At 44.2% G+C, this 21,848-nt stretch overlaps 1 protein-coding gene across 1 annotated transcript in view; it reads right to left on the reverse strand.

The window, feature by feature from the left end:
* Nucleotides 1-1,040: 1,040 nt before the first annotated feature.
* Nucleotides 1,041-21,848, reverse strand: part of Timd4 (T cell immunoglobulin and mucin domain containing 4) — a 35,303-nt gene continuing 14,495 nt past the window's right edge. Inside the window, exons 6-9 of the mRNA XM_047556577.1 lie at nucleotides 6,190-6,230; nucleotides 4,331-4,415; nucleotides 2,172-2,211; nucleotides 1,041-1,223 (exon numbers count right to left, since the gene is read on the reverse strand). Coding sequence (XP_047412533.1) covers nucleotides 1,139-1,223; nucleotides 2,172-2,211; nucleotides 4,331-4,415; nucleotides 6,190-6,230 — 251 coding nt within the window. The 3' untranslated portion in view covers nucleotides 1,041-1,138. The remainder of the gene's footprint in view (nucleotides 1,224-2,171; nucleotides 2,212-4,330; nucleotides 4,416-6,189; nucleotides 6,231-21,848) is intronic.

A 21,848-nucleotide genomic window follows, 5' to 3' on the forward strand; every position in this document is an offset into this window, starting at 1 on the left:
ACTGGTTAAATCATGAGGCTGGTATTTTTTCTCTTTCCTAAGGTAATGTCAGTAGAGTAGAAATCCAAAACTTGTTGACTCGGAGGACAGTGTGCTCATGCCACCAAAGTGCTATCACCCCAAACGTGCTGTGAAGCCTTCTGAGAAATGCCATGTGATCAGCTTTACTGTCCCCAGTGGCCAGCCAGAGGGTCTCTCTCTCTGGCACATGATTTTACATCATTCATTCAAAATCTGTTAGCCTTGATCTCTCTCCTAGGGTTTCTCATGCTAGGAGCCTTTAAGGTTTTAAAACAAATGTGTTCCTATTGAGGAGAAAGTTGCCAGGACTCCATTTAGAGGTAAGTACTTGAACGGTCCTGGTGTCCCATGCAGGCACCACCCCTGTCCTTCACTCATTTGGCTCTGATGGACTCTGGCTGATTCCAAAATTAAATGTCCCAATCAAGAGTTTAGATGAGACCCTGGAGTCACCTTTAAATATGCTAGATCATGAAAGCAAAACAAAACAAAAACAGAAACCTGGGGCATTTAGGAATGAATCAAAATGATGATGTGGCTCCATGTCATTCCTGCATCATTAGTGACACACGGGCCTCGGGCTGCTCCGACCACACCTGCAGTGGGGTCCTGAACTCAGAAAGCTGAGCAGAAAAAGGAGATGAAACCAACCATGGTGGTAAAGGGGCCAGAAATCAAGGCAATTTAGAGAGACTCGAAGTTCCCCTTCCTTTCTCTGGAGGGGTTCCAGGTAGAAGAGATTGGACTTGTTCTGTACAAGCTTAATGAATTCTTGGGGACCAACAGGCAGATGCTGTCTGGACACAGACTGCTTCGAATATTCCTTCATCAGAACTGTGCTGAGATGGTCTCGGTACCCCCAGGGGTGTGGTAACCAGATTACTCAGGTATCGTGTGAAGATCACATAGCAACGACACTACAGAGATGATTAAAGTGAGGGGCAGAGAAGATGTGGTCTCCGAAAGAACTTCAAGTATGAAATTAAAACAAAACTGGACCCATGACATCAACAGAGGACACAAAACTTTTCTTAACAAATGAAATTTAAAACATTACAAGACTTAAGTGGAAATTTCAAGCATCAGGGTCTTGCTCAATCCTAAGGAAAAGTAGAAGCTAGAGTGTAAAAAGCCCCTCTTCCTCCTCCTGTCCATGAGGCACGTCACTGAGGGCATCTTTGCTTTCTCCAAGGTTGTCTAGTCTGTAAAGAGAAGAAAAACACATAAGGGGAAACACCCAGAGCTAGGAACACACACACACACACACACACACACACACACACACACACACACAGATGCTGCAATGATGAAAGCCACAAAACAGTGCTTGGAGTCCCTCCTGTCCAAGCTTCTCATTTTACAGATGGGAAAACTGAGATTGCAGGACATACAGGGACTTTTCCCATCTATTATAAGGAAACTGAACTTCCTTAGCAAAATAAAATATTAAACCAAGGTCTAAATGCATTTATTTATCAAAAGGATCACCAAGTATGATGTGGGAAAGTCACATTGCTGAGCCTGTTTCCCAGTTTGTTAATGCTTATTTGTTAATAAACACAAGTTATCAATGCAATGAACTAATGAAAGCAAGACCTTCATCAGAATCCTATGCAAATCTTTTTCTTTATTTCCCAAAAAGCTATAGAACAAGTTAGATATATAAATTTCATTTCCAGAGACTCTTCAAACACAATAATAACGAGAAAGACAAAAACAAAAAAAACAAAACGCTGCTTCCATGGTCTAATTGGGCAGAGGAATGATAATGTTCTAAATATTTTTTTTTTCCATTGTCCATCCTGCAAACCTGCCAACTCTCCTCCCAATGAACTTCAATTTAACAAGATATTTTTAAGATGAGTCACCCAGAATTGAACAAAGTTCGAGTGCAGAGTACAGTGACACATCAATTTCTTTCTTTTGCATGCTATTCTTCTTTTAATGCCACCTGCCTTTGCGTTTCCATTTTTCAGACAGAGGTTAATGTGAGCTAAATCCTCACAGCTTTTTCACCTCTAATGCCACATGTCTCCAACACTGTGTTTAATCAGGACACAAGCATGAGTCATTAAGCTATTGGGTAGTATCTAATCATTTGTAACAGCTTATATGATCATTACAACAATCAGTCATGCAAGATGAATTACCTCTGGGGTTTCTGCAAACAACTGGTTTTCCTGACTTTACCTGAAAAGACAAGACCACAGTGTGAGGAGAGTCGCTGTGCTAGAATGAGTGGAATGATGGGGAAAGCCCAGCGCTCCCTTCCAGAGAGCCGAAAGGGAGGCTTTAGGTACAGGTGCTGGCGGAGAAGCCACTCTTTTCTTTTCAGGGGCTTGCTGTTCCCTGTCCCCAAGCAGGACCCCTGAGTCATTCAGCGTCTCCCACACTGGGCCAACTGGCTGATCCGCTTCATGATGAGTCCTCCCCTTGCCCAGACCTGACGTGTTCACCTGAGTTTCCAAACACTCCTGGGTGAGGTCTACCCAGAGTTTCTCCAAAACTGTCACCATGACTTTGTATGACAACTAGTATGGCTGATAGGTTCCACGAAGCTCTAAATTGCCTTTGTAGTGTTCACCTGGGACGGGTGTTGAAATACACAAATTCACTCTTGCTCAAACCTGCTGAGATGGCTACTAGTCTCTTCTGGTGACCAACTGCCCTGAAACAGTCATTTCTCCCCATCTGATAAGGGTACCAGATAAGGCCATGTGTCTATGCTTTTCAAGGAAACATGAACCCTGTTTCTTGGCTTTTTTAAGTGTTTCAGTGTTCTGTTTTTCTTTGGCAGGGTACGGGGATGAGGGGTGCAGTGCAAAGTAATGAACCAACTTGAGAATTCATTCCAAACTATGGACCCTCTCCCTGGAAAAGGCAGGTTTGGGAACATGGACACTTTTGCAAATGATACCAGAGATGCACAGCTCCCCCTGAAGGCCACCTGTAGCCGCTGGTGAAGACAGCCTGCTTTTAGGGAATCCAGAAGCCGAGATCATTTGTGGTTTCTTCCTGGGGCAATCCTAGCAGAGAGCTGCTTCAGCTCTCAGACAGTGATAACAGCACTTGCCACTTAAGGCAGTAAGGGAGGTGGCATGAACTAGTGCTATGGTTTGGATGTGAGGTGTCCCCCAAAGGCTCATGTGTGAGACATTGCAGTAAGTTAAGAGGAGAAATGATTGGGTTGTAAGAGTCTCAACCCAATCAGTAAATCAATCCCTGATGTGATTAACTGAAGTGGTAGGGTGTGGCTGGGGGAGGTGGGAACTGGGGCGTGGCTTCGGGGTAAATATTTTGCATCTGGAGAGTAGAGTCTCTCTCTCTGTTTCCTGATGATGTGAGCAGTTTCCCTCTGCCATGCTCTGCCACCATGATGTTCAGCCTGAGGAATGGAGCCCTGAGGAATGGAGCCGGCTTTCTATGGACTAAGACCTCTGAAACAGTGAGCCCTCAAATAAACCTTTCCTCCTCTATAATTGTGCCTGTCAGATCATTTAGTCACAGCAGCAAAAAAGCTGACTAAGGCAACTAGCAATGTCAAGAGTCCCCGAGGACAGGGAGCACACAGAGTAAGAGTCAATCGGTGAAGGTGCTCTTATTTATTATTATTATTATTATTATTATTATTATTTTAAATGTAAACTCTACGCGGAAGACAATCCACAAGCCATTAGCCCCTTTGGAGATGAGTCTACCTGTTACCTCCCTGGCTGGGATGGGGACGGTTGTGGGGGTTTCCGGGACCCCCAGCCTTAGGCATGGTCAAGATGGCGCCTGACACTGAGCCAAAAGCAGCCAGCTATACAGTAAACAACCAGTGAATTCCAATGATTGGCTAGTTAACGATGTGACTAGAGCATGCCCCCCTCGTGTACCCATCCTATGCCTGCAGCTGTCCGCGTTTATCTCGTGTACTCTCCCCTGATTGGTTGAAGTGTATATAAGCCTGGTGGGTGGGAGAGCGAGGGGGGACGGAAGAAGCGGCGAAGGCGGAGGCGGAGGTTGAAGCCAAGCTGGAAGCAGGGAGTACGCAGGAGCTGGAAGAAGCTGGGAGAAGGGAAGCTGGGAGTGCGCAGAAGCTAGGGGTAAGAGAAGCGTAGGAGAGGAACTGTGCACAATAAACTTCCAAAGCTTCAGACATTTGTCGTGTCTCTCTCTGCGGCCAGAGGGGACACGATAGACGGTGATAGACCTGAGCCTGTCTGAGGATGGACGATAGGGTCAGGACACAGTGAGTGCCCCTGGGGGTCCTGCTAGGGTCACCCTGCTCTGAAGGGCCCCACTTCACCTGTCCTGCCCAGCTTACCTCGCAGGAGAAACGTCGCCAACAACGCCAACAGCACGAATCCCAAGCAGGAGGCGATGATCACCACCAGGCTGACCTTGTGGTTCTGGAGAGACATAGCGGGGTGATTGATTGGCCCCCTCATTTCAGAAGGTCAATACCACAAGGTCACGTCCTATCCCTGGGATGCCTTCCAATCACCAACCTTTGGCCACTTTCTATCCCATTTCACCCAATGTGTCTCGACAACCAAATAAAACAGTCTCACAACCAGATTTTTAATAAAATTTTTCTGAAAACCTGAAACATTTCCCTCATTTTTCTGGATTTCCCTAAGTCTTGGACACCAGGCATAAGGTGGGGCCATGAACTCAGGGGTCAGAGGGCGCAAAGCCCCATTGCTCTGAGTTGCGCTGCTGCCTGAACCCCCTGAGCTCCAGCCCTGCAGCTCTTCCCATGGCTGACGTGGGCTTCCAGAGAAGCAGGAGTCAGGAGAAAATGAGCTCAATGTCAAATGGTCTCCACAGGGGCTCTCAAAGTGCAGTCAGGGAGCCCCTGAGACCAGAACGATCCTCGGGACCATGTTTGCCATTTCACTGTCTTTCTGGCACCAGGTAGAGGGTCCCAGAGGTGACAGGTGATGACACCGTCCAAGGCTTTCCCTCACGTGGATGGGGGAAGCAGATGGAGGCTCCCTGTCTCCCATCAGGTAGGGAATTGTAAAAATGTAAAAGCAATGCCATTTTTCTCACTTTTTTCACTTGGTAAAAATAAAGCTACTTCATAAAACATATAACTATTTTCTTTTTTCTTTCTCTCTCTCTCTCTCTCTCTCTCTTTGGTAATACACTAGGGAGTTAACCCAGGAACACTCTACTAATGAACTACATTCCCAATTTTTTTTTTTTTTACTTTGAGACAGGTTCTCGCTAATTTTCAGAGACTGGCCTTGATCCCAAGTCACTGGGATTTCAGACATGGCCACTGTGCCTGACAAACATACACTATTTTTTTTTAATGTTTTTTTATTTTTACAGACACATTTTGATTCATTGTACACAAATGGAGTACAACAACTTTTCATTTCTATGGTTGTACACAATGAATATTCAAGCCATTCAAGTAATCATACATATATATAGGGTAATACTATCTGTTTCATACACTATTTATGTTAACATGGATTGGGTTTGTTATTTGTGGCTTTAAATGAATCTGTAAGTATTGTTTTTAATTTCTCAGTTATGACTTTTAGAAGAATTGAGGGGCCCTGATGCAAAAAACTTAAGAAATACTGCTCAAACCAGGACTGGAGGCATCTTGGGGGGACTACCCCACCTCCCACTGACCAACCACACTATGTCCTTCCTCCTTCCTGTCCCGTTCTCCAACACACAGATTGCCAGAGGCCGTGGGGACAGGGGCAGGAAGGACCGCAGATTGTCTCTGAGGAGAGATCCCTTTCCTGCACAGACATCTGTACTGCCCAAACTTTTCACTAACAGTGACTTCAAACATTTTTGTAATAATGAGAATAAATGAAGGGACCCCTCAGAAACAAAGAGGAACACTGGTGGCAGATGTGGATTCTGCAGCATGTCCATAATCCTGGGCCACATAGAAGGAGCTCGAAATGATTTTCTGTGTTTTCATACATATTTTTTTTTTGTTTTTCTTTTCAAAGCATCTGCGCTTCTAGAAGTGGCAATCAATATTATTTCTGCCCAAAGTACAAGTCTACAAATTATCTGGGTATTCTGTAATCGCAATGCGTTTCCCCCTTAGCAATAGACTCTTCTCCCTGGTCCATCTATGCAAACCTCTACTGTGGGTTTTTTAAATCTAAGTCAGATACTTCAAATACTTCACAGGTCTTTTACCTCTTTTGATTTACTTTGCACGGGATTTGTCATCTCGGATGCTGGGAAGGAAAGGAGAGAGAAGTGGTTATGTATTTTCTGTGGGAGAAAAAAAAACTACCTCCTAAAATAGTTATTTCAAGGCCGTCTGGAATTTCAGCTGATCTGTTTAGTGCTTTGATACCATCTTTCCCTTTTTTGTATAATATACTTAGCCATATCTCTTTTGATATGGTGCTAATTGAAAATTCATCTGCTCTCCCGCATTATCCCACAGGAACATCTCCATTCCAGAGGGAGGTGGGAATGAGACCCTGGGCCAGCGCTCTTGGCTCTAATTTTGCTGTAGATTCCAGCAGGGTGTTCAGGATATTTTTCTAGAGAGAAAATTTGTCAGTCTTTCAGTGAACAGATAATTATTGGCCACTTATTAAAGACTGCACACTGTGCTGGACAAACTTTATACCTCATGGAATTTGCAACACCCTGCAGAAAATCAAATTAAAAAAATATTTATATGGAGCCATGCACCACGTAGCAACAAATGGGCAACGACAAACCACATGCACAACAATGGTCCCATGAGGTGATAAGTGAGCCAAAACATCTCCAGGACCTAGTGATGTCCTAGCCGTCATAATGTCATGATGAAATGTGTGACATGCCTGCATGACATTGGTGCAAACACACCTGCTGCACTGGCAGTCTTACGAGAGTGTAGACGCACAATTGTGTACCATAATTATGTACCATAATTATAATACCTGACAACGCATGCCTGCACGATTGGCCTGGGTATTTACTATAATAGAGCTTTCTTGCTATTTTAGAGTGTACTCCTTCTACTTTAAAAGAAATGTCTACTATAAACAGCACGCACGCCCTGTGGCCCAGCAGCCTCGTGGCATCTCCTGTTCCCCGCGTCTCCCTATTGCGTGTTTTTCTCCTGTGCTGGACTTGATCTCCTGTTGTTTTCTTCATGACAGGCCAAGAACCACAGGCTGTGCCACACCAGTGCCCACAGCCCAGGAGCGTGGAAGGCTGTGCCTGCAGGTTCATGCAGGTACACTGCAATGTTCCCTCAACAAAATCCCCTGGTGACGCATTCCTCAGAAGGGTCCCCAGCACCGAGCACCACAGGGCTGCTGTGTGCGCAGATGAAAGGTAACCAATGAAAACTGTGTGAAGTTCTGTGAGGAAATAGCACTGGATACCAGAGGCATGTCTAGGATGGCAGCCTGTTCTGAGGGGTCAAGGAAAGCGTCCATGTGAAGGCAAGTGTCTTCTGAAACATGCAGTTGATTATTCATAACTGATAGTTGAGTGACGAGGGAACCTTACTGAGAACCTACCAAGTGCTAAGAACCACCCCAGCCACCAAGAACACTGAGATGAATATGGCACAGTCCCTACCACCACCACAAAGTCTCAGCACATTAGAGAGGCCAACAGATTACTTCAGCCTCAGAGACCGAGCTGGTGATGTGGCACAGGCAGGGTGCTGGGGCCGTGGGCAGAGACAGGTACCTGGCTCAAAGTGGCAGTTCAGTGACGGTCTTGTTTGGATGGAGCTCCCTGAGGACAGAGTCCCCATCTGCCTATTCAACAGTGGGACCCCAACACTGCCTGTTGCATACTTTGGTGCTCACTAGATGCTTATTGAATGAGTAACCCTTAAGCACAGTTAAGGCTCTGTAAAAATTAGCCAGGTGGGGAATGGCGACCCGGCCACTCCAGGTGACAGTGAAACCAGGGAAGCAAAAAGCAACATGGCATCTTGCTGGTGGTGAGCAGCTATGGGACACACCAGGAGCCAGGAGAGGCAGCGGAGAAGACAGGTGGGCAGGAACCAGACCAGGAGGTGCTGTTCCATGCTGGGAAGTCTCTTCTGAGGCTAAGTCAGGAATAAACTATGGAAATGTTATGGTAGGATAGGGTCCAAAGGGGGATAAGGGAACAATGCAGCCAAGAGTTTTCCAGGTCTGAAGTTCAGAGTGAGTAGGAATGAAGGGGGACAGACAGATGTCAGCACTGTTCAGAAGGAGATGACAGGATGTGGACACTGAATGTGGGGTAAGAGCAAGGTAAAAGGCTTGGATCACTCCTAGTTCCTACTGGAGACCCCAGGCCACTACCTAACAGTCCGCTAACTAGGGACAGGGAAAAGAAAGCCGAAAAGCATGTCGAGGGGAGGAGTTCACAGAAGCAAGGGGCGTCAGGACCCCTGGGACACACTCAAACACCACCCGTCTAATAAGCAGTTGATGTATTTGAATGAAACCTTGGAAGAGAGTGCACTGGGAGATACTGATCAGGGAGTCCTCAGTGCCCAAGGAACAGCTGAAATCCTCAGAGTGAATGAGAACTCCAAGGACTGCCTGTCCAGAGAGAAGAGCAGGAGTCGTGGGAATCATCAGCATTAAGAGGTGGGCAGAGGACGAGGTGGAGATAAAAAAGAAAAAAAAAGAGGAAACCATCAGAGAGATCAGAAAGAGCAGAGGTGGAGGCCAGAGCAGGGGAAAGGCATCCAAGAGGAAGCAGAATCACATCTGCAATAAAACCACGCAACAGAAACAGCATGAGAAAACCAGAGAGAGGCGGGGCTGAATGGAGGAGACTCCTAGGCTAGTAGTTGCTGAAATGGATCATTAAATCCACCACCCGTTCCAAGCTTACTTGAAGTTAAGGCAAAAGAAAAAAACGTGCGGGTTGTGTGAGGCTCATAATTGGCCCCAGAGAGCTTATTTGTTGTTCAGGGAAAGTGACTCGTAGATTGCCTAGGAGCATCCAAACCCAAGGAGGAAATTCAGCCTGTTTTCATATCCTGCAACTAAGTGATTGTTGTTTTTCTCTGCTATTATCCCCTGGAGCTGGAAATTGAGGTAAGAATTCAAAACTCCTACCCTGTTCTGTCAAAAGCCTGCTGCATCGAAATCACTTGTGAAGGATCAGCTGCCATTGAAACCATCAAAGGGAAAAGCCAGCCCGGGTGGCTGTTATCAAATGGAATCCGTTCTTACACTGGAATTGTCTAACAGGAGAGACAATTTGCAGACACTAACACAACTGCAGGATGCCAAAGGGCACGTTGTTCCCACTTCTTCTTCAGAGCAGGGAAAAGCCCAGAAGGGAAACACTCCAGGGGCTACAGTGTTGCGAGCAGAATAGGGCAAATGCAAAGGATCCACACACATAAGAAAAAGTGTCCAACCTGTCCAGCAGGTAGAGAAATGCCAGTCAAAGCTGCTCTAAGATGCCATCTGGCCCCAGGCAGAACTGCGATCATCAGGAACATGAACAACAATAAACATCAGCGTGGATGTGGGGAAAGGTACACTCCCCCATTGCTGGTGGGAATGCAAATTGGTGCAACCATTATGGAAAGCACTGTGGAGATTCCTCAGAAAACCTGAAATGGAACCACCATTTGACCCAGCTATCCCACTTCTCAGTTTATACATAAAGAACTTAAAATCAGCATACTAGAGTGACACAGCCATATCAATGTTTATAGCAGCTCAATTCAAAGTAGCTAAACTATGGAACCAACTGAGGTGCCCTTCAACAGATTAATGGATTAAAAAATGTGAGATTACGTATATATATGATGGAATATTATTCAACCTTAAATAAGAATAAAAGTATGGCATTTGCTGGTAAATGGATAGAGCTGGAGAATATTATGCTAAGTAAAATAAGCCAATCCCAAAAAACCAAAAGCTGAATATTTACTCTAATACGCAGATGCTAAGTCACAAGGGGGGCCGGCTAGGGAGGAATAGAGTTACTTTAGAATAGGCAGAGGATATTGAAGGGAGGGCGTATGGGGATAGGAAGGATAATAGAATGAATCAGACATTGTTACCCTGTGTATAAATATATCTGTATGACCAGTGGGATTCTACATCATATAAAATCAGAAGAATGAGAAATTATACTCCATTGTATATGATGTATCAAGTGCATACTATGTCATATATAACTAATTAAAACAAATTTAATAATTTTAAAAAATAAATAGCACTGTGAAACACCAGTCAATGAGTTTCTTGCTTGGGAAAAGTAGCCACACTGGTGGGTAGGGATGGGGATTAAATAAATGGAGACCCCTGGCTTCCATGTTGTCTGTGTCCCCTGACCCTCACAGTCTCCAGGCTCTGACTCTCATACATAACAATCAGACAAAATAAGGGGCTCCCAGAACTTTCTAGAAAGCAGTTCTGAGAGGGGATGGTAGTGGGTGGAATAGTCCCCCCAAATCATGTCCACCTAGAACCTCAGACTGTGACCTTATTTAGGAATAATCTTCACACTCCTATCTCTCACTATCACAAAATCAACTCGCAGTGAACCACAGACTTAAATGTAAGATCTGAAACTATGAAACTACTAGAAGAAAATAGAGGAAATGCTTCAGGATATTGGAATGGGCAAAGTTTTTTTATGTATGACCCTCAAAACACAGGCAACAAAAGCAAAATTTGAAAAATGTAATCACAGCCAACTAAAATGCTTCTGTACAGCAAAGGAAAAGATCAAGAGAGTTAGGAGACAACCTAGAGAATGGTGAAAAGGTTTGTCAACTCTTCATTTGACAAGGGATTAATATTCAGAATATACATAGAACTTGAACTCAAGCATCTCAATAGCAAAATATTAAAAACCAATTAACTGATTTTAAAATGAGCAAAAGATTTATCTAGACATTTTTCCAAGAAGATATACACGTGGCCATCAAGTATAAGAAAAACGACTATCACTAATCATCAAGGCAAGAGACCAAAACCACAAAGAGATATCACCCCCACTCTAGCTAGAATGGCTATAATAAAAGAGACTAAAAAAAAAATGTGTTGGTGGGTGAGGATTTTGATACGGGGGAAAAACAGTACTACCACTATGAAAAACAGTATGAGGTTTCCTCAAAAATCTAAAAATGGAACTGCCATATGATCCAGAAACCTCACTACTGAGTCTATATCCAAAGGAAATGAAGTCAGTATGTCAAAGAGACAGTTGCACACCTATGTTTAATGTAGCACCTTCATAATATCCAGAAGGAATCACCAAGGTATCCATGAAGAGATGAACAGATAAAGAGAATGGGATATGTTTATAGTGTACAAAGAAATATTATACAGTCATAAAAATGAAATCCTATCATTTTCAGCAGCATAGATAGAACTGGAGGACATTATTTAAAGTGAAATTAGTCAACCACAGAAAGAAAACACTGCATGTTGTCACTCATATGAGGAAGCCAAATAGGATGATCTCAGAGAAGTTGAGCATAGAATAGTGGTGTTACCAGAGACTGGGAAAGGTCAGGGGGAAGGAAGAATGACAGGAGGATGGTTAATGGTTACAGAGGCCAATGGGCAGAATGAATAACTTCTAATGTTCTATGGTAGAATAGGGTGACCATGGTTATAGCAAGTAATTGTATATTTCATAATAGCCTTTAGGATTTTTGATGTTCCTAGAATAAAAAAATAAAATGTTTGAGGTGATACATATGCCAATTACCCCTATCTATTCAGCACACACTGTATACATGTATTGAAATATCACACTGCACCCCATAGATATATGCAATTATTATGTGCTATTTTAAAACATTAGAAAATTTGTAAAGGAAAACTTTTCCTGAACTCACATATTCACCTAAACCTCTGATTAATATTAGATTTTCCTTTAGGACAAGTATTTATTTAAATGGAAAATACTAAAATGGGGATTTCTTGGTAGCTAGAATTCTTGCTCTAAATTAGGGAACTGGCTTTCTGGTCTCTCGATTTCTTGGTAAGCAAGGGTACTTGACAAAAGGGAATTCCTATAACAACCCCAGCTTTTGGAGGACTTCCTGCCATATACCCTTCCTTACTCCAGCATCCTGGGGCTCTCTCTGCCATTCATAAGTATTTATCCCATGCTTGCTAGCTGTGTGACCATGGCCAGGACACTTCCCTTCTCTGAGTCATCTGAAAATGGTGATTTTTTTTTTTTTTTTTTTTTACTATCTTATCTCCTATGTCCTTTTTTACTTTTATAATTTTGGATGTCTTTTTATGAAGAAATTTGAATGAACTAAAGAAATTATTACATACTAATCTTTAGAAAGGATATAGTACTATACTTAGTATAAGTTGTGAATGAGTGAATACTTGAGAGTATATACAGAAACAGATGCAGACCTCTTGCTCCCCAGAGAAAACTAAAAAGAAATATATCTGACTTTGGAAAGATGAGAGACAATTAGAATCTGTTCTCTTTAGTGCTTTTGTATAACTTCTAAATATTCTCAAATGTGAAAAATTTAGCAGTAAAGCACTGTTTGTATCACGTGTGAATCACTGGAAACTCTCCGAGACGTCTGAGTCAAGAGCAAACTCTTAGGCTGTGTTTTATTTCCCTGAAGCAAAGCTGCAATGACCTTCTCAGAGAATCTTGGAAGAGCTCTGTCAGAAACCCAGTAAAGCAGGGCAAAACAAGGGTTAGGAGGTTCTACTAGAAAAATACACCCCTGGATCTAAAAGCACTGATAATGATGCCTAATGGAGATTGATGGATTGATGATGTTTTTGTAGATAAAAAACTTTTGAGGGCTGGGGAGATAGCTCAGCTGGTAGAGTGTTTGCCTCGCAAGCACAAGGCCCTGAGTTCTATCCCCAGTACCGCAAAAAAAAATAAATAAATAAATAAATAACAACTTTTAAATGAGTACCTAGAAAAACTGAAAAAATCTGAGTAGGGTTCATATACTAGTCGATTGAACTGTGCCCAGGTCAAGTTCCTGGTTTGGACAATGCGTATAAAATGTTACCACTGGTGGGTGCTGGAGAAATGTGCAGGACCCTCTCCGTACTGTTTTTGCAACTACTTGTGAATCTAAAATTATTTCAAATTAAAAAGTTTTAAGGAAGGTGGGCATGATCAAAGAAGGAAATACATGAGTATGGATACATTGTAGTCAAACCCATTAATTTTTAAAATTAATATGTGGTCATATAAAGACAAAAGTTTTTTAAAAGTTGTTTGAGAATATTTCACATCATTTACTCTAATCCATGCGTGGTATGTAGTAGCTTTGCAGAAAGAATTTGTTGAATGAAATTTAAAGGAAGTTTAAAAGAACATAGAAGCCAGTGTGATGGTGCAGACCTGTAATCCCAGCAGCTCAGGAGGCTGAGGCAGGAGGATTGTGAGTTCAAAGCCAGCCTCAGCAACTTATCGAGGCCTTCAGCAACTCGGTGAGCTAAATAAAATACAAAAAAGGTCTGCGGATGTGGCTTAGTGGTTGGGTGGCTCTGGTTTCAATCCCCAAAACCAAAACAAACAAACAAACAAAAATCACACACAAAAAAAAAAGAACATAGAAAGATTTTGTAAAAGAAGGAGGAGGAGAAGAAAGAGGAGAGAAAAAAATTTGTAAAAAGAAATAAAATATATCACTATGTTTTCTGAAGAAAGATCTGAAAGGCTATAGCCCAAACTGTTAGAGAATTATCTCTTGCTCATGGAGAGGAGGGAGGCCTGAAGGTCAAGTCCAGTTCACCAGGTGTTTCTGTATAGCCACAAGCTAAGGGTCGTTTCCATATTTTTAAAGGGTTGGAGGGAAAGCAAAGAGAAGAATTATTACAGCACATACGACTACACAAAATTCAACTTTCTGTACCCCGAGTTAAGTCCTGTGGAAGCCCAGGGGCGCCCCCTTGTTTCCCTATCGGCTGCGGCTGCTTCCGCACTCCAGGGGCAGAGCTGAGTAGCTGCCACCCAGGTGACCCTGGCCCACAGGCCTCCATACCTTTTGACCCTCTACAGAAAAAGTGTGTTGGGCCTTGGCATAGTGAGTCTAGTGGTGCAAAAACAATCCTGTGAAGTACAGAATTAAATGCATCCCAGCTGAGCCAACTTTTAATCTGAAGAGCCTTCCAATGAGCTGATGCTTCGGATGATGACAGACTTCTCCTTCCCCATGATTCTGCCTCAGGTGGCAGAGAAGAACCCACAATCTCACTCAGCAAAGGCCACATGCTATGCGCCATTCTGAACTGGCACGGAAATTTTACATCCCAAGGTCCTTTAAGAATCCACTTTAAAAATCATCCCTGCTCCCATCCCATTAATAATAACTTGCTCTAAATTACTAGGGACGCCCACTCAGAATTTGTTTATTGAACATTTACTAGGTGCCTGGCACAATGGCAAGGGCTTTATGTAAATTATCACATTTAATGCTTACAAAACCCATCTTATAGACAAGTAAACTAAGGTTGAAAGAGGCTGAATCACTTGCCCAAGACAACACAGACAAGAAAAGGGCAGTAACAGGAAATTTGAACCCAAATCTGAATGACTCAAAAAAGGTTTGATTACACCCACTCTGGAAGAAAAGAAAAAGGGTGCATTAAAATCTTATTTGAAAACAAAAACTCTCCAATGTGATGAATTCTGGACGGAAAGAAATCAGTGAGAAATAACTGCCTTCATCTTCTCAGTATGTACATTTAAAACTCATATTACATATATCGAGCCATCGCTGACTCATAGACCCTGGGACTCACCTGTCTCTCCTTCCCAAACAAAATCGGTTCTGAAATCAGGGAATTTCTATGATACATTCTCAACACAATCCTAGGAGTTTGAAAGTGACAACTGTGACTTCAGAGAAGTTTCTTTTCTTTCCTGAGTAACCCCTGGCTTCTGCTGCCCCCTCTGGATCACCGGTGGTATGGTTTTAAGAAATCCAAAGACAGCAGAGGAATTCCAAAATGACAATTTGACTATGTTAAAATTGGAAGGAATTCGAAATGACCTCCTTCGCTTCCTATTTATTTATTTATTTTGTCAAGGGAGAATTGAAATCGAGAAAGAGAAGTTTATTTGCTCAAGTGTTCACAGTTGTGGGTTCTGAGGGAAGTGACAAGAACCTGTGTTTGCTGACTGCTCCACAGAGTCCATATTTGCTGACCTCGCCTGGCAGGGCTAACAGACGTGGAGTCTCAGATCTCCCCTGAAAACCGTGGAAACACATTCACTTAACTAACAGGCTTCCCTTTCATTCCGGAGGCCTCTACGTGGAATAAGCCAAAGAACGCGATACATGTACACTTTAATCAGTAAGCCAGGGAGAACATACGGGAGCCCCGTGTTCCTTAGCTACACCAGCAGACATGGGAGGTGTGTGGCTTTGTTTTTTTTTCAAAGGGAACAGAGAGCAAACTGTGTTGATGCCTGAGGAGGTTCATAAGGAGGAAGGGATGATGAGATGCCTTCACATTTCAACATTTTATACAAGTGAGGCAGATAGGAGAGAAACAGAGGTTCTAGGACACCATCATTCAAGGGGCACCAAGGTGGAATTTTACCTCCACCTTCCACGCCACGCCCCTGAGGTAGCCAGGCAGCAAAGTCTCGTCACCCAGAGCAGCCAGCGCAGGCTCCTCTCTCAGCCAGCGCAGGCTCCTCTCTCAGCCAGCGCAGGCTCCTCTCCCGGCTGCCAATCTGAGGGTCTGGAGAGGCAAGGAGAAGACCTCCACTCCCATCCATTCCCACTGATGCTCCCTGAGGGCAACGTCCAGCATGTGGAAGGAAGGAAGGTTGGCATTCTGCTCCATCTGGACCAGCTGATCTGTAACTCCAAGTCAACTTGGAAAGAATGACTGAAAGAGGAAGAAACTGAAGTTCTGAGAGATCCTGGACCATGCCCAAGTCTGTACAGCTAACGATGATTGCTAGTAATGGTTACAGCAATGACATCTGATTAAAAATTCACTTCTCCCCTTGCTTCTGAGCATTCAGGGCTCAATACCCCTACCATGTGTGTGTGGCAGCTCTTGCCGAAGGCATTTTTGTCATTGATAGAATGGTTCCCAGTGGGGAGAACAGAGGTCTCATCACTGAGGGTTCCCCACTGACCTTGCACCCCTGTGAAGTCAGAACTTTCTCTTAAGAGCCTGGAAGTTCCTTCCTGGGTCCGTACTGGGGTTGTTTGTCCCTGCAGAGGGGTCACGGCCCAGCCTAGGTCCATTGTGTTCTACTTCAATGCCTCAACTTAACTTCCTTTCACTCTGTTTGACTTGCCAGATGTAACTTGATGGCTAGACAACTGTCCTTGACCTTATTTGGCTGACCTTTCTGAAGGTGAGCTCCTGGGTGCTAGAATTACGTGGCTTCAATTCCAACTTTATTAATCAAAGATACCATTGTGCAGTGGATAGGATACAACGCTACTGTGAGAAGAATCATGAGAGTCCACTTCCTGTCCTACTGCTTTATCCCCCGGAAGGTCAGCCTCCCAACCGATTCAAGTCTGGGAGCGGCACTGTGAATCAGAGATAAACAGATCGGCTGATGCCTCACAGAAGACATCAACTTTGAAATCAACAGCACCCAATCTCTCTCCTCTAACAATGGCACTCGTGAGAAAACCCGAGCGTCGCCTCATCCTCTGCTGCCCTCTGTTCCTTCTGCTGAGCTTGGACTGAGAATGGTGATTTCTCCTGTAACTTCTTATGCCCTTGGTCAACTGTGGACCCAGAAAAGTAACCAGTTCCAACAAGGCTCAGTTCTACCTAAGGAAACAATGCAGAATAGGGGAAACAGCTATGATTTGGGAGCCAGAAGAGTCTCACCAAGTGGCTGGTGCCCTCCTCTCTGAGCTTTCTAAATGCTCCTGTGCCTCAATCTCCTTCTCTGTAGGCGGAGAGTGTGCAATACTGCCTTCCTGGTCATGCAGCTGGGATGGTTCAAAAGACTCTCCTGAGGGAGTTTCTTACCCATGCAGTTTCTTGGCCATCCCAGGGGTTCTTATTCGAAAATCTTGGGTTCAGCAGAGGGATCTATATTCCACGGAGCCCCCTGGGACCCTGCCCAAGGCCAGGTCTGGTATGTAGAGAGCACATGTCTCTAAGTTCCAGTGCCCGGGCCTCCTCTTACCTCTGGCTTCTCTTGCACTTTCTCTTCTACATCCTTCTTTCTTACCAGAGCTCATATTGTTCACCTGGCAGCCTCCCCTGCCAAGGGCACACCCTCTTTCCAGAGGCATCTCTCTTGGACCAGCATCGAGGGCTTCCTCACAGAGAGCTCCACCCCTCACCCTTGCCAGACTCCTCTGACCCTGTGCATCCCTGTGCGCTCTGGGTGCCATCCTGCTTTGGGTATCTTACTCTCTACCTCCTCACTGGCTTTTCTTTTCCCACCACTTTCTCCCCTGCATTCCTTTGACAGGGCAGGGGGAGAGGGGGACCCTCCTCTGTGCCTCTTCCTCTCTCCTTTCACCCCCTGATATCTTTAGGTGACCCTGCAGGAGCACCACTCAGCCCCCTTGCTAATGACACAATAAAGTGCTTTAGAGTCCAGGTTCAAGAGCCAAACTCAAACTCTGATCAGTTCCTTAAACTCCCCAAACCTGTTTCTTCTTCTTGCACATAATACTAGACTCTTCCTCCCAGATCTAGACGATGCCTCGGAAGGACACAATCCATCGAGAGCACTGAGCCCAGCCCTGGAATATAGTAAGTACTCGATTAGCAATGACTTTCAAAATTATATTTTAGCCTTGAACGACCCCCACATGAGATAACACCCAAGACTGGCAAGTCCTCAGCACTAACCCCGGGCATCATCACAGGAAGTATTTTGATAAGGATGAAGTGCCAATGATGAGGGACACCCCACCATCACCCCAACATCTGAGTCGGTCCAGACCCACACTTTTAATTCTCAGAGGCATTTAAGCGTAAGATGTCCTGCATAAAGTTTGCTCTTCCTCTGCGCTTCCCTTACCAGCTAACCCGTCCCACCCAGTTAGTCTCCCAAAGGTGGAGAGTCAGTGATCGTCCTTTTCCTTTGGTCACCGCGTCCTCTAACTCGAGCCCTAAGTGATTGACGTGTCCCTCTCCACTTCTTCTGAGGCCAGCACTCGGGTCCAGACTTTCCGCTCTCACCTCAAGTCTCTAGGAGCCACTGGGAGCCTGCTGCCTCCAAGCCTGCCCCCCTAACAGGTCTCCCACATTCCCGCCAGAGCATCTGTCCCCAAGACAGAGCTGAGAATGCACTGCCTACTTGACAGACACAGAAGGTTCCTCTAGAGTCTGGAATGAAATCCGAATTCTTCAGCCCACCATCCAAGTCCCTAAGACCCTGGCCACAGCTTCCCATCTCTGTTAGATTGACTGGACTGTGAAGCCGTCTCTGCAGAGTTCACACTCCTATCAGTTCCTGCCTTTGCTCACTCTGTTCTCTAGCCCCTGTGCTCTTCCCTCGTCAGTGGGATGATCTCATCTTGGAAGAACCAACTCAAAGGGCACTCAGCAAAATCACCCCTGACCTCGGTCCTCCTTTCCAAGACAGAATCCATCTCGTGCTTCTCTGGCCCCAGTGTAACTTTCCATACCTCCACCTGAAAATAGAGCTCGCCAGATGATGGATGGCTATGCACAAACCTGCTTATGCCAGTAAAATGTGGGACACCTTCCCAAGAATAGGCCAGGACTTCCTCACTTTTATGTCCTGTGCCACATACAGAGTAGCAAGTAAAGATGATGCTAACCCAAATGCCAGAGTACAAGATAAAAATAAGAAAAAAATAAAAAACACCTCCAACTACATTTTTCTCTGACAATCCTTGGACTCCACGGAAAGGCCAGCTTGCTTTGGACAGTGAAGCTTGTGCTGGCTTTCAAAGAACATCTAGTAATAGGAAAAAAGGTTCCCCAAAGCATCTTTACCCTACTCTGCAATCATCCTATCCTGGAACCTAAAATGAATAAATAAATAAACAGCAACAACAAAAGCTACTGCAAAAATCACAAGCAAAGACAAAGAAAAATGTTGTTATCGATGGGATAACATTGCTTCCAATTTCACTAGATTTACACCAAAGTTCTTGTGTGCATTTGGGTACATTAAATTTATTTTTAGAGCTTAATGGTTATACATAGTAGCTGGGTTCGTCCATGGCCCCGCCTTCCTTTTCCCTCCCTTCTCCTCCCTTCTCCTTCCTCTACTCTACTAGACTTCCTTCCACTCATCTATTAATAAGTATTTGATTGGTTCTTTATGTAATCTTGTCCTTTCCTCACACTTTCCTTTAGTTTAGTTTCCACATACAAGAAAAAAATTTGCCCTTTGAGTTTCTGAGTCTGGCTTATTTCACATAGCATGATATTCTACATTTCCATCCATTTACCAGCAAATACCATAATCCCATTCTTTTTAATAGCTGAGTAGAACTCCATTGTATGTAAGTGTGTGTGTGTGTGTGTGTGTGTGTGTGTGTGTGAATCTCAATTTCTTAATCTGGGACAGCTGGGTCATATGATGGTTCCATCCCTAGTTTTTTGAGGAATCTCCAAACTGCCTTCCACCAACTGGAAGAAAAAAATAAAAAACACCTCCAACTACATTTTTCTCTGACAATCCTTGGACTCCACGGAAAGGCCAGCTTGCTTTGGACAGTGAAGCTTGTGCTGGCTTTCAAAGAACATCTAGTAATAGGAAAAAAGGTTCCCCAAAGCATCTTTACCCTACTCTGCAATCATCCTATCCTGGAACCTAAAATGAATAAATAAATAAACAGCAACAACAAAAGCTACTGCAAAAATCACAAGCAAAGACAAAGAAAAATGTTGTTATCGATGGGATAACATTGCTTCCAATTTCACTAGATTTACACCAACAACGTGTAACTGTTTCTTTCCCCCCACAACCTTGCCAGCATTTACTGCTGTTTGTACTCTTGATTCTTGCCATTCTGACTGGAGTAAGATGGAATCTTGGTATAGTTTTGATTTGCATTTTCAGGTGCATTAAATTTGAATTAGTCCTACCGTTTTGAATTCATGCTGGTGATTGGTATAATGATCCATTTAGGAGCTGAGAAAAAGTGAATTCTAATACTTTAGGAGTGACTATGAAACCCTGCCTCAAGGAAACTCTGTTGAGAGACAGTGCCTGCCAATCCTGGGACAAAGACCAGCCATGAAGGAGATCAGCAGAGCTGGCTCTGGCTGGAGTTCTCTTCCTAATTCATTGCAAGGTCTCCCTCTCATGGCTGGTCTTCTCTGTGCCTCAGTTTCCCAGTATTCCACACAAGACTTCCCCCTTCACCTGCCTCTCACTCCGGAGTTTATAGACTCATGTTTAATATCCCTGAATCCTGGTTGCGAGTCCCAGCTTTCCTTCTGTCTGGCTGTGTGGTCTTGGGTAGGTCACTGCATCTCTGATCACCATTTCTATGCAGCTGGAGAGTGGAGGTGAGGATGTCTGTCCTGGGTAGAGCTTTGTTTGATGTAGACCAAGCACTTTAAAACTGGAGTGGCCTTTGAACTAGAAGATGTGCACATGGAGTTGCCTCATAAAATGAATAACATGGATCTGGAAGCCCTCAAACGACCAGCTGGGTGGCTTCACTGTGGTTTCTAAGTGGCCCGAATGCTCAGAATCACATCCCCATTTTGTGGTGATTTTTTCTTCTTTTTCAGATAGAACTCGATTTTCAAGTCTAAACTCTGGATTGGAACCTCTGTACATTGAACCAAGTTTAGCACAGATTAAGAAAGACAAAATAATGGGAGAATAAAGATGTCTACCCACAGTAGTAAAGCCAATAATCACCAGCGCCACAGAGCAGCCTAGAGAGGACTCAGTGAAAAGCTTGCAGAATCTCACATTCATTCTGTTAGTAGAGATTTTCAAAGATTTGATCACGTCCTCAAGTTTATAATTTTGTCACACAGTGGCTGTTTCCCCAGTGTGATCAGCAGTTTAAAAAATCATAAAGAACTGCAGAGTGTCTATGCACGTATCAGGAATAGCAAACCAGTTGACAGCTGATAGTAATGGCCTCTCATTATCCTTCTGGACTAGCCTGAAAAGGAAGGGACGCAAGTGGGACTAGGGTGGAGATGTAAAGAAAGGACACAAGAATCCTTCGAGATGACCGTCATTCACCAGCCAATCATTATACACTCATCATTTCCTCACTTCACAGTCTCCTAAATGTCCTTTGAGATAAGCATTATTAATATCCCCATTGTCCAGCGGGAGGAAACTGAGATTTAGGGAAGGACAGAGCTAGAAGGAAAAATCACCACAAAATGGGGATGTGACCCTGAGCATTTGGGCCACTTAGAAACCACAGAGAGGCCACCCAGCGGTCAGGAGGACTGGGAAGAAAGGACTGGAGAGGTTGGAGCAAAGTGAGCCTGAGACACAGTCAGCAGGGGAGCCAGCCAGTGCCCTTTCTGTGCTCTGGCGGCGGAGTCCATAAGCAAAGGAGACCGAGGCTGCAGGGAATGACTTGGGACCACGGCACACACATGTGCTTCCGGGCAATAAATGGAATGAATCCTCGTAGAGGGTTAAGAGTTGGCTTGCTTCTCCTAGACTTCTGAGAGGGAGAGAAATGATCTTTGTAAGGTCTTTATGAGTTTTCATTGTCGTTGTTTATGTTTGTGATCGAATTATGATTCCTAAATTGGAATTGCAGAATTTCTGGAGAAGCCAATGAAAGGTCTGAGCTTTTCCACAGAAAACTCTGTGCACACGAACACATAAAACTATACACACAATTTGAGGGGATTTATGATCCCCATTCCCACCCAAAGTTCATCCACAGATAATCCTCACTAAGGACAAAGTTTAAGAATGGACATAGTGGTCTGGGGTTGTGGCTC

This window comes from Sciurus carolinensis, chromosome 6 (genome assembly GCF_902686445.1).
Source record: "Sciurus carolinensis chromosome 6, mSciCar1.2, whole genome shotgun sequence".
Lineage (NCBI taxonomy): Eukaryota > Metazoa > Chordata > Mammalia > Rodentia > Sciuridae > Sciurus > Sciurus carolinensis.